Here is a 12,174-nt window from a genome sequence, read left to right as displayed (position 1 = left end):
CGCAATAAGTGTTTCCCCGCCCCCGCCACGCCTAGCCTTATTCTATATGTTGCCATAATAAAAATATCATTCATTGATTTGTATCATTTTCATTCACAAAAAAATCACACGGGCTATCGGCATGATCGAAGTTACCCCCCCCCCCTCAGAATTTGAAGAATTTTGAAAAATGAAGTCCCATTTACATTATTTATTATCAGGAATATAATGAGTTCTATTGCAAAGAGGCAAATTTATATAGCGGTTAAAACAAGAAAAAGTTGCAAATCAGTTGCATTATTTCATCACAAATACAATATCAATTACTTTCTTATTTTACATGTTACCTTGCTTTTTTCATCTCTGGAATGTCTGTCCAAGCTTTTTCAGTCATCGTTTTTGCACACCAAATAATTTTAAAAAAATCTTCAAGTGGATAAAATTAATCTGCTATTTTAGGCCTAGTGCATTAATTTATAGTCAATAGTTGTTATATTTTCCATACAGAAACCGGGCCCCAGAGTTTCAAATCGTTCCGCTAATCTGGTCCTAAATTTATATAGGGGACAAATGCGCACGAAAAGTTATATAAATTAAACAATTTTACCACTGCAGGTGGGGCTCATAATTATTACGCAGCCCTTTGATAAAAGTATAACTTGAGAATTGATTGTTGTTGTTGTTGTAATTGTTTATGAAATGAAAGCACATAAAAGACCAACGCACCTTGATTGAAAATGGAATTGTAACTTTTTCTAATTATTAAAAAGTCATAGTCATGTTTCATGGTCTGGTAAAGCCATCTTTCTTCCTTCCTTCCTTTATTTCTTCCTTCCTTCCTTCCTTCCTTCCTTCCTTCCTTTCTTTCTTTCTTTCTTTCTTTCTTTCTTTCTTTCTTTCTTTCTTTCTTTCTTTCTTTCTTTCTTTCTTTCTTTCTTTCTTTCTTTCTTTCTTTCTTTCTTTTTTCTTTTCTTTCTTTCTTTCTTTCTTTCTTTCTTTCTTTCTTTCTTTCTTTCTTTCTTTCTTTCTTTCTTTCTTTCTTTCTTTCTTTCTTTCTTTTGTTTGTTCATTCATTTGTTTTGTTTGTTCATTCTGTTTTGTTTGATTTGTTTTGTTTTAAATTTAATTTTAGTGGTGCGCTCCCTAGAAATACGACGTCTTGTCTGTAGTCGATGATTTTAGGGACAACGTGTGGTACACGTGTAAACTGGTCAAACGAAAAAACTGTACAATCGACGTCTGTGATTTGATGCAGAAATTTCACTGAAATAGGTAAAACACGATTCAATTATACTTTGTTTTGTGTTAAGAAAACCTTGTACATAGTGATTTAATAATTTGTTTCGAAGTTCTGCGTTGTAGAATTAGGAGACCGATGAACAAAGTCAAAGTGCAGTGCAGTATGCATGTATCATGTGTATGAGTAATAAACTTCAGTAAGTAAGCTTACTGAAGTTATTATCGGCAATTAATATCTGTAATAGTCCATAAGTACTAGGAAATCATACTTTCCATGGTTTTTTTTTTTTACAACAAATGACTTAGTCAACAATGTCTTTTGTGGCAATCTGAAGTGAAGACTTGTTTATGGCAGTGTTATTGGAACTTGATTATTGATAATGAGAACAAGTTCTCAAACATTCAAAACTACAACTGGGCGACATATTGTGCTGTGTATAGGGGTAGTACAAGGAACTTATACTCATTCACAAACTGATACTATCTGTCCATCGTATAAGGTTATTGCCGTACGATAATGTGCTGAAGGAATATTACACAGTCAAGAATAGGCTCCGTCATTTTTGTGTTATGATCCCTCCCAGTCTCCCAAAACATCAAAAGCGTTGCACGTTTACTTACTTAAGACTGTCCTTTGTCATATAACGCAGACAAAGTAGGGCCAAGCTACCTAGAATGGTCACATTTTGGCAAGAAATATCTCTGTGTAAGGCCCTTCGCACTTGATTATTAGTTTCCTGTTTAAGATTTTGAAAAAGGGACGAGGTGACTTTTAATTATTAATTATTAATTATCTTTTATTTTCTTTATTTGGTTTGAACTATTACAACCACTATCGACTCGTTTTGACTAGGGCGGGCATTTAATTATTTCACAACAATATTTGATTTTATAAATAAGTGAAGGTGGAGTTGTACTCTTTGTTCATTCATCATTATTGTTGATATTATTAAAGTCAGAAAATGGCAAGTAGAAGTAGTTGAAAGTTATTTTAAAGGAGAAAATTAGAAATAAAAATAAAATAATTAATTATTTTGAGATTTTCAATTTTGGACGCGGGCGGTAAACAGGAAACTAATAATCAAGTGCGAAGGGCCTAATCCTATGTAAGTCCCATATCACATCGTTATCGGCGGTCGAGGTTTTTTTTCCTGAAGTTTGGCAGGTACCCACCAGCGTCATGCACGTGACGTCACTGACGTGACACAGCTAAAATAATCGACCGGAAATCGGGGATCATTAAAACGTCAACAACTTTCAAAACACAGAATGGCGAGCGGTCCGAATTTTGAGCCATACAAGTTTACGTGGTGAACTAGTATAGGGGGTGTATATCTAGATGTTACTATACCGTTGGTGACACTTTGCTTGAGACGTCTAGCCAAGAATTTGCTCACCAATAGTTTCACATTCTAGGCTAGAGACCATTGCATTCAAAATTTAGTCGGATTCGCTGAAGCATGACACCGTGCCATAGTAAACACAGCCGATCACAGCAAAAAAAAAATTTCAGCAAAATTTTAGACTCTCCAAAATAGGCAAATCTTGCTCAAAAGACACAGTTGACTCATCGAAATAACTTTCATCCAATTTCAACATTAACAGAATAAATAACCTCCGGTGCAAAAAATTGCATCGCTGTCCGACCGAAAAATGATACCAACGCACTCTAGCATCGAATGCGTAACTATCGTGTGCAAATTCGAAGCTAGAGTTCTTGAGTAAGTGACACTCACAGCACTACTTTTTAAATTTTAGTCAGGATTCCTTGCCCCTATAATATATGACTTTTGTTACCAGTGTGTTATTATTTTTTTAGAAAAATGCAAAAATAGTCACAAATTTATCAAAGGGTGTAATACCACCTTAATATGTACAGTTACTCAAAATACTGTTAGACCTAACAAATGTCTTAGAATAGATGTTGAATGTAAAAACAGGTTGTAAATTTGAAGAACAAATTATAGAAAAAGTTAACAAACAAATTGAATTGATTGTTAGTGAGAAGTTAGTTAGTGAGGGAGTTTCTTTATTTAGTTACGTTATAGTTTTTGTCAAGGCAAGGTTTTTCAGTGGTCTGCCGTTTTGGTGCTGTTTATAGTGTAAACACGAAAGTGATGAACATTGGCTAATTGAATCACATCATCATCGCTTCGGCACTTCATTCGCTGATCAAGCTGCATAACAAAGTGTGACTTAGTTCTTTTTACATGATATTAAATCAGAGCAGTCTGAATCCGCTGAAGGACCTTGCTGAATAGCAGGGTCATCTATTTTTTGGAAACCAACTTACGGCAGCATAAGAACCTGGCATCACATGCTTTTGGCTAGATTAGGTATGTGTAAATAAACTTTTTAAGGTTTTTGAAGAAAATTCATGGTAAATATTCATATCAATGCAAAACTGTATAATTTTAAAGAGTGCCATCTTGCATGTTTATTAAAGTATTTTCATTTTATTTTTCAAATTTTATTATGTTAACTTTGGTGCAGAATTGCCCTTCTGTCTATCTGTTTGTCTTTTCCCACTCACTCAGAATGGAATCTATTTTAATATTTGATATATAATAATATGCTAATTATTTAATTTGATGTATTTTTAATTTTCAACACAGGTAATGTGCCATTTGCATAGCCTATTAGATGATGTGAACTAGGTGTAACTCCAAGGACCATGACTACATTACAAAGCAATCCAATTCAGGCTGTTCTCAAACAGTTGGAAGGTAGGTGGTAAAAAAAGTCAAGGTGCTCCCTGATAAATGTTGTGACTAATTTTGCATTTTTCTCAAAAAACTAACTAAACACTGGTAACAAAAGTTATGTATGTTATAGGTGCAAGGAATCCAATTACTTCACTGAAATTTCAGTGATTCAAGACAAGTGGTTTGTTATATATGTTAAGAAATTAGATACATTCTAGCAGTACCTCTTTTCTTATCATAAATAACATATGGTACCGCTTGTCTTGAGTCACTGAAATTCCAGTGTAGTACTACATGTAGTAACTAGATTCCTTGCCCCTATAATATACAGACCCTTTGTTACCAGTGTGTTATTATTTTTTGAGAAAAATGCAAAAATAGTCACAAATTTATCAAGGGGTGTAGTACCACCTTAATATGTACAGTTACTCAAAATACTGTTAGACCTAACAAATGTCTTAGAATAGATGTTGAATGTAAAAACAAGTTGTAAATTTGAAGAACAAATTATAGAAAAAGTTACAAACAAAATGAATTGATTGTTAGTGAGAAGTTAGTTATTAGTGAGAGAGTTTCTTTATTTAGTTAAAGTTATAGTTTTTGTCAAGGCAAGGTTTTTCATTGGTCTGCCGTTTTGGTGCTGTTTATAGTGGTGAACATTGGTTATTTGAATCACGTCATCATCGCATCGGCACTTCATTCGCTGATCAAGCTGCATAACAAAGTGTGACTTAGTTCTTTTTACATGATATTAAATCAGAGCAGTCTGAATCCGCTGAAGGACCTGGCTGAATAGCAGGGTCATCTATTTTTTTGGAAACCAACTTAAGGCAGCATAAGAACCTGACATCACATGCTTTTGGCTAGATTAGGTATGTGAAACGGGTCAATATGCCAATTATGGACTGAATCTTTATGCTGCCTTTAGTCACTCATTATTTAGTCATGAATTTCTCACTCCTGCACTATGCTGGAAACATTGTTTTTGTTTCAAAGTAACAATTGTAAGTTCTTCTTTCAAGGTTTTAGACCAGAAACATTGACATTTTTTCGAGAAGGCGGCCCCCAACTGCAATAGCTGTTATGATTTTTTCCTTCATTTTTTGTTTTTACAGGTAAAAAGCCAGTTCATGCCCTAGGATCCAGTGAGAACTGCCCTATCCTTGTTCCCATTTAATCTTTACCTAGTACTTTACATAGCCAACCATGTTCTATTTTCCTGGGGACTATGTTTGTTAACTAAGATCATTATTAACCTGGGGGATTCGCAAGTTTTACTTGCTGTATGCTATATGGCAGCTATTAGAGATAGAACCTTCTTATACTAACCCTTCCTGTGTAACAGCTTTCAATTATCCTTAGTTCTTACAGGTAAAGAGAAAGATAACAGCAATGTAACAGGTGCCCTACCATGGGGATTGCTGTTTAAAAGCGTGCAACAGGAGAATATTGAAGCTGTGACGTCTATGAAAAAAGTAAGATTCAGGTGATGTAATTATAAATTAATGTAATTCAGGTGATGTAATTATAAAATTTTGTTATAAAGTTAGCAAAAATCACTGCTTTTTATCTCGTGTATGAAATAGGTTAATAAATGTGTCTTACTTGTTGCTTGAGAATTGTGCAAAATAATGCACTTGTACTGAGATGTTGCTGCTCTAATGCACTCCCCCCTTCGGGGCTCATGCATTAGATGCATCAACATCTCAATACGTGTGCATTATTTTGTACAATTTCACTCTCAACAAGTAAGACACATTCATTAACCTATAAATATTTTGCAGCAAGTAATTTTTGCTTAAGTTGTGAATTTTGTATGGTATTAGATGTATCTCACAAAGCTTCTGTATCTTCTGTGTAATCATGCAAAACATAAAGTTATTTATTACCATTATAAAATGCATGAATGATAAGTTAAAAGTTAAAGGACAATATTGAAAAAAAAGGGAAAAAAAGAAGAAAAAAATTATTCAAAGCTATTTATTATTATCCTATTTGTATAAAAATATAGTTTCTTGCTCACTTGTTTCTAAGTTGACTAATTGAAAACTTGTTGATTAATTTTTATGTGTGTTGTAGTTTGGAGGTTTACTGAAGAAAGTAGACTTGTCATCAGCTGACATTGAACATGAAGTAAGGCAGTGCATTGCAATTTTAACACAACTTTTCACGATAATAGACCCCAAAGGAGCATTATGTCGGACACTAGCAAGGTATGTGCAGAAAAGAGATAAAGGGGGGGTAAAGAGACTTAGTAGTGGCTTAAATAAGTAAAGACTGGTGTATATTTTTGCTATGGATACATAAGGGATGTGCAGTGATCTCATGGGGAGGGCAAGGAGGAAAGGAAAGGAGGAGGCACTCAGAAGGGAAAACTTGTTGCAAAACATTCTAGCATAATATTATAAGCACTGACAAAATATTTTCCAATAACATTTTGACAATATTTAAAAGAATGTTGTTGTGATTGTTTTTTTACAAAACATTTTAAAAATATTCTTAAAACTAAATATAAACCCAACATTTACATGTTATTAATAGTTTTGACCTAAACCAAAACATGTTGATAACATGTTTATATGTTTTAAAAACAGTTTGTTCTTGCTGGGAGAGGGGTATATATTAAAAAATGGAATATTGTACTTGAATTTAAATTTGACATTGTTTGTCGATGTCAGTGTTATTTTACGAAGGTATGATCTCACCAGTTGTTGAAAAATTCTATTTTATGACTCCATTCTGCTTTCAGCATACTCCAGGGATTATCAATCTACATGCATCAGCAGGTTATAGACAAGCTCAAGGAATATCTCACATACCAGTTGAATTTGACAACCATGCATGATACACAATCCTTAGTGTGCAATGTTCATAAGATAGGTGCTTGTATGGAAAATTTTAAGCTTGGTGAGAAATGTCTAGAGTCGTGTTTGAATCCAGGTAAGTATGTATCTTGGTGAAGGATGAAGGGATGGTAATAGTGGTTTGGATAACTTAAATGCTTTACCAATGAATGCAGATTTGCAGGATTTGTAATAAGTTATCAATAATTCAGGTCAAGTCAAGTTATTTTATGTAATTTTTAGCTCAAGTTAAGTCAAGTCACTCAAGTCATTGCACAAATTCAGTGGGGTCAAGTAACTGACTATTACTCAAGTCAGTAGCCTCATTTGATCTCAAGTCACAAGTCATGACTTGTTACAACACTGCAAATTTATATTGTCAAGTCAGCAATTTCAATATATGTACATAGGGGCAAGTCTTACTGTGTAATGCAGATGTTTTCAAGGAACATTATGTGATAAAATAACAGAAAAGCTTATCACAGTAAATTATTTTAATATAAGATAAATATTTATATTAAATATGAAAAGTGAAGAGTTTTAACCTAGGAAGTGGAACATGTTTTGTTATTTTATCAATTTTATCAGAAGTGCTTCGAATGTACAATCAGGAGTAGAGAATTTCATCACACAATGCAAGAATAAATCTTGATTCTTGCAAGAGATGTTTGTGAGAATCATTTGATTTTCACATATTTGCTGTGTAGGCCTAAACATATGTTTTGTACAAATTTGTTTACGAGAATTGATTTCTCACCAAATTTCTAGCCCTAACAGTGTTTTGAATAAGAACTATTTTGGGCGAGTATGACTGATAATATTTGTGTCATTTTATTTCTTTTATTATATTATTGCTTGATATTTTGCATGTTATAAATCTCACAGAGATCTTTTCTTTTCTTTTTTCCTACAGTGTTGGAATTCTTGATCATGAAATCTCTGCAAAGCTTGTATAAATCAACAAGGTAATTTTGGTGACTGTAAATGTCATTTAATGTGCCAAGAAATGTAACGTGATAGTCATATCATTATAAAGGTTACAAGGGGTCACCTGGATACTATTTAATTATTTAGATTCTTTGATTTCGGTCCAAAAAAGTAGATATGTCTCTTAAACCTGCAGGCATAAGTATGTGAAAGCCATTCTAGTGCATAGCCCTGCACGCTGGGCGTTTTTTGCAGACTTATTTTTTTTATATAGAAATCGCATAGCTTATTTTGCTAACAAAAGCATAGCACATAGCTATATTGCAAAATGTTTGAAAGTCAAACCTTTTTTAGCCTTACATATATGCTAATTGTTAAAACAGTACAAAGGTCATTTCAAGGTTACTAAGGGTCACCTGAGGTCAAATATATGATTAATATATGAATGATATGAAACATAGTGGAAATGATCATCATGATGTAATGAGAATCACAAATTAGTTTTTGTACACACTCAGCTTTTCTGAGCAAATTGGCATACTTCTATGAAATACAGTGTTTAATCTGCTTTAAAAAAAATTAACCTTGGTTATTCATTCAGTGGATAGTATAGTAAGTAATCCTCTGTTCTTATATGAGCCATAGTTCAAAACAGAGGATTACTTTGGGATGTGTCAAGTACATCATATTCTTGTCATTAAGTTTATACCACGACATGTATTACAGAATAAGTAACAGTGCAGCCAATCAGACTGAACTAATGCAGTGTTGCCTAGCAACCATCAAAACAACAATGGCGGTCATCCAGAAGTCTGCTGTCAGCATTACAGAGGAACTGAAGAATGGAGAGTCAGATACCAGATATATCATAAAGGTTTTTATGGAACTGTCCTGGAGCATTTTATCTGATAGTAAGTTACATTGGTGTCATTAAGTGTCATTAAATATAATGCTCAAAGGCTTACAAAATCAGTACGGAAACGTTAAAATGTGCGAAATTTCCTGCTCGCTATGCTCACAAAATACATTAGACCTGTAAGGTTTTCGAATTAGATTCCCACAATGCAGGGGGGTATTTTGGCATGCCAAAAGGGGGACAAGCAATTTTGGTTGGCTGAGAGAGGGGACATTTTACCCCCTGTGTCTGGTCTGGGAAGGTGGTGATAATTATTGCATGCAAACTGAAAGCAATAAGTATTTGTGTTTGTAAGAACCAACATTGTCTAATCAGATACGCCATATTTTTTTAGATGTGATTTTAGAGATATAAACAAGTTCTTGAAACAGCTCAAAAACAGTGCTTCCAATAATTGTTAATTTCAGATGTGTTTGTTGCTGACTGTCGCAGTGCTGCAGGAATGGCAATACCCTTAGCATGGAAAGTCTTGCCTAATGAAGATGTCACATTAGCACACAAGGTATATATTACATTAAGATTTCCAGTCACAATCTGATTGTCCATCAGGTATTTGTTGAATTTGATTAAACTTGAAAAAAAAAACCTTGTTGACATTTCAACCCATCCTATACATTTGGTAAAAGGGTGAAGTAATTCTATTATATATTTATTTTTTATATTTCATATATATTTATTTCACAATCGTGGCCATGGGCCAAATTACAGAGAAATATTACAATTATAATAACACACAAATTTAAAACATTTATAAATACATAAGTATTGCACATGGTAGTATAAATAAACATGACACATGGAAAATATATTATTACAAGGACATAAAGATATGAAATTTGCACAAATAAAATAGGCCAATTACAATGGTGAATTTGTGTTGTTGTTGGTTTTTTTTTCTATGGACATGCAATGGAGTGAGCAAGAGAGAGCGAAAAGGAAATGGGGGGACGTAAGAGTTAATTAACAAGTAATTGAACAAAACTGATCACTTTGAATCATTGAAGAGGTAATGGTTACGATTTGATACTATGACCAGCGAAATATGCACCTATGTCACTACTGAATTTGAGGTAAAACAATGTATAGGAGTGTATAATGTTGGGATCTAGGGGTAGGGATTTCACTTGAGTCTAGGCTCCTTCATATCCTTAAGACTGGTGCACACCATCCCAAGCTAGTGGAACTTTCTAGTGCCAGTGACATTTTTGGCTGCTGTTACAGTGACTGTAACAAAACTTTTCCTTCTATGGATTTATTCAAATTTTTAATATCGCATGACAAAAAAATAGATTAAAAAAATAAAACATAATTCTGGAGTGATATAAATAATGTTTGATCTAACATAAATGATTGCATGTAATAATAAATGTAATTCTAATAAACAAGAAGCAATTCTTTTCACTTACCAGTATCATCACATAACTCAACCAAGAACAAAATCGACTCATGATTGTAAAACCACTACCGCAGAATACTTGAACTTGAAGATGTAAACTTGAACTTGACCTTGAAAATCAACTACTGGATATGTATTTGATTTGAGAATGAACCTTGGATATCTATTCTTGATAACCCAGTGGACTCTTTGATTATTCTAGTGTTACTTCAGTTCACTTGGCTCCTTGATTCTTGATTTGTGAATGGGCAAAACATTTATACAACCCTGTCTATGCTCACTGTCTGTCTAGATTCAGTGACATAACATCATAGCAAATACACCTGATTTTAGATCATAATAGCTTGATTCCTCTTTAATATGTGAACCCAGCAATTATGTTTTGACAAGATGATGACAAATTGTAGTACCAGTTCATTACATTTTGAGTTAAGAGTAAAAGAATGATTAATAGAAATTTGTTCATCAAATTTAAATCACTTATTATGTCAACATTAATAGAATTGAGGGCATGATTGATTGTGTATCAACTATTAATGAATGGAACACCATTCATACTTTCCCAACATTTGGTGATTGTATTTCATCAAATAAGAACAAAAAATAACATGCAACATTCCTAAAAATTTGATTTCCTGTGGTTTTTTTTAATGCAAAAGCATCACTCAAAAGCAGCTGTTCATTAATGTTGTTTATGGTCAGCTCTCGACCAATCACTTGCGCTGTTAGATAACGTAATGGACTTGATATACAAATCAAGCTGTCATGCAATTTAAAAGTTTAGCAAACTGGCATGTAATTTCAAAAGTTTAACAAACTGTGGCATAAAGCCAAGTTAAGGAGACATAATGTATTCTTACTGGTAGGTAGTTATCACTTTCACCAAGCAAGTTTAGTTGGACATCTGACTATATTTTGCCCTTTTCTATTTCTTCATGTAGCATTATTACCTACTTATCAGACACAATGGGCAAGATTTCAAATGAAGTTACCCATTCAGATAGCCCCATTTGAAATTCACACCCCCTGTGTAGAAGATTAAGGGATGCACCATTTGACTTCCAGAGGGGGGAGGGGGCAGTTGATTTCAGGGCAATTTCTTTTGGCTGGGAGATTTTTTGTATTGCTGCTGAGCTATTTTTGAAATTTGCAATGCATTTTAAGATGAAGTGCCTTATTGTTGGTGGGGAAAGTTTTTTTTCAAAGAGGGTGTATGGATTTCAACTGGAATAGCCCAATATGTTGACAGATACTGAAAGCCATATTAAAACTGATTTATTGTGCCCTAATATTAAACATATGATACTCTTCATGTTGCCGAATTAAACAGTAAGAAATTGAACACCCCTTTGGTCATATTTTGCAAAAATCTATTTTACTGATATCCATGACATGCGGCTCTGTTTTCTTAATCACAGCACATGATATTATATGTAGCCATAAAGTAAATAGAAGGGGCATTGGCCAGCACATGGGGATAGTAATAATGTTGTGTATCCATTTGTCAAAAGTGAAAAATGGACAAATCCCTCATTAGGCCCCACTGACTTCATGCAGGACGGGCATCTTTGAATGATGAGTCCTTGATCAAGTCCCAGCCCCTACCACGGAGACTTTTGACAAGTTGCTGTCCATCGACTTCCAAGGATACGTGTAATGTGGAATCTTTGAATGGGGAGTCTCTGACCAAGTCTTGGCCCCATAGCAGGTGGTTGTGAAAGCAGACAAGACTTGTGGTTCAAGAACCGCTTTGTTTGATGTAAAGACAAGCAAGCACAAATGCACCAATAGAGTATTTGTTAAATGACACACATGAAAGCAATCTATCATGAATAAAACCTGACATGTAATATGAAGTGAGAATAAAAGTATGTACTTTAATTCTTGCATGACCAATGCAGTCAAATTATTTTGCACGTAGTCTCTGAAGAAGTGGCCTAATTTGATTTCTTTGCACCTTTCTCCCCCACTTCTCAATTTTGACAGCATAGGCCCCTATCATCAATAGTTTACATAATTCCAACTTGTTGATCAACAACAACAATGTTCTTCAAGATGTGTGCTAAATTTAAATGAAGTATGCCTAAAAGTGAATGTGTAATGTTCAATGTTGTTAAATATCATTTTATTTCATATATCAATTGGCTTATCCACAAAGTTTATGCACTG

General features: G+C 33.8%; 2 protein-coding genes across 2 annotated transcripts in view; both read left to right on the top strand.

The window, feature by feature from the left end:
• The first annotated feature begins 1,171 nt into the window (after nucleotides 1-1,171).
• On the top strand, nucleotides 1,172-7,383 carry LOC140152143 (tRNA (32-2'-O)-methyltransferase regulator THADA-like). The gene is made up of 6 exons (XM_072174440.1): nucleotides 1,172-1,251; nucleotides 3,834-3,944; nucleotides 5,286-5,398; nucleotides 6,003-6,136; nucleotides 6,673-6,863; nucleotides 7,355-7,383. The coding sequence occupies exons 2-6, from the start codon at nucleotides 3,893-3,895 to the stop codon at nucleotides 7,381-7,383; spliced, it is 519 nt and encodes a 172-aa protein (XP_072030541.1). The 5' UTR covers nucleotides 1,172-1,251; nucleotides 3,834-3,892.
• Nucleotides 7,384-7,682: 299 nt separating this feature from the next.
• LOC140152999 (tRNA (32-2'-O)-methyltransferase regulator THADA-like) overlaps nucleotides 7,683-12,174 on the top strand; it is an 81,563-nt gene continuing 77,071 nt past the window's right edge. The window contains exons 1-3 of the mRNA XM_072175569.1: nucleotides 7,683-7,731; nucleotides 8,420-8,604; nucleotides 9,017-9,111. Coding sequence (XP_072031670.1) covers nucleotides 7,697-7,731; nucleotides 8,420-8,604; nucleotides 9,017-9,111 — 315 coding nt within the window. The 5' untranslated portion in view covers nucleotides 7,683-7,696. The remainder of the gene's footprint in view (nucleotides 7,732-8,419; nucleotides 8,605-9,016; nucleotides 9,112-12,174) is intronic.

Source organism: Amphiura filiformis, chromosome 5 (assembly GCF_039555335.1).
Source record: "Amphiura filiformis chromosome 5, Afil_fr2py, whole genome shotgun sequence".
NCBI classification, from domain to species: Eukaryota; Metazoa; Echinodermata; class Ophiuroidea; order Amphilepidida; family Amphiuridae; genus Amphiura; species Amphiura filiformis.
The sequence above is the reverse complement of the archived record's forward strand: the minus strand, read 5'-3'. Positions and strand labels throughout refer to the sequence as shown.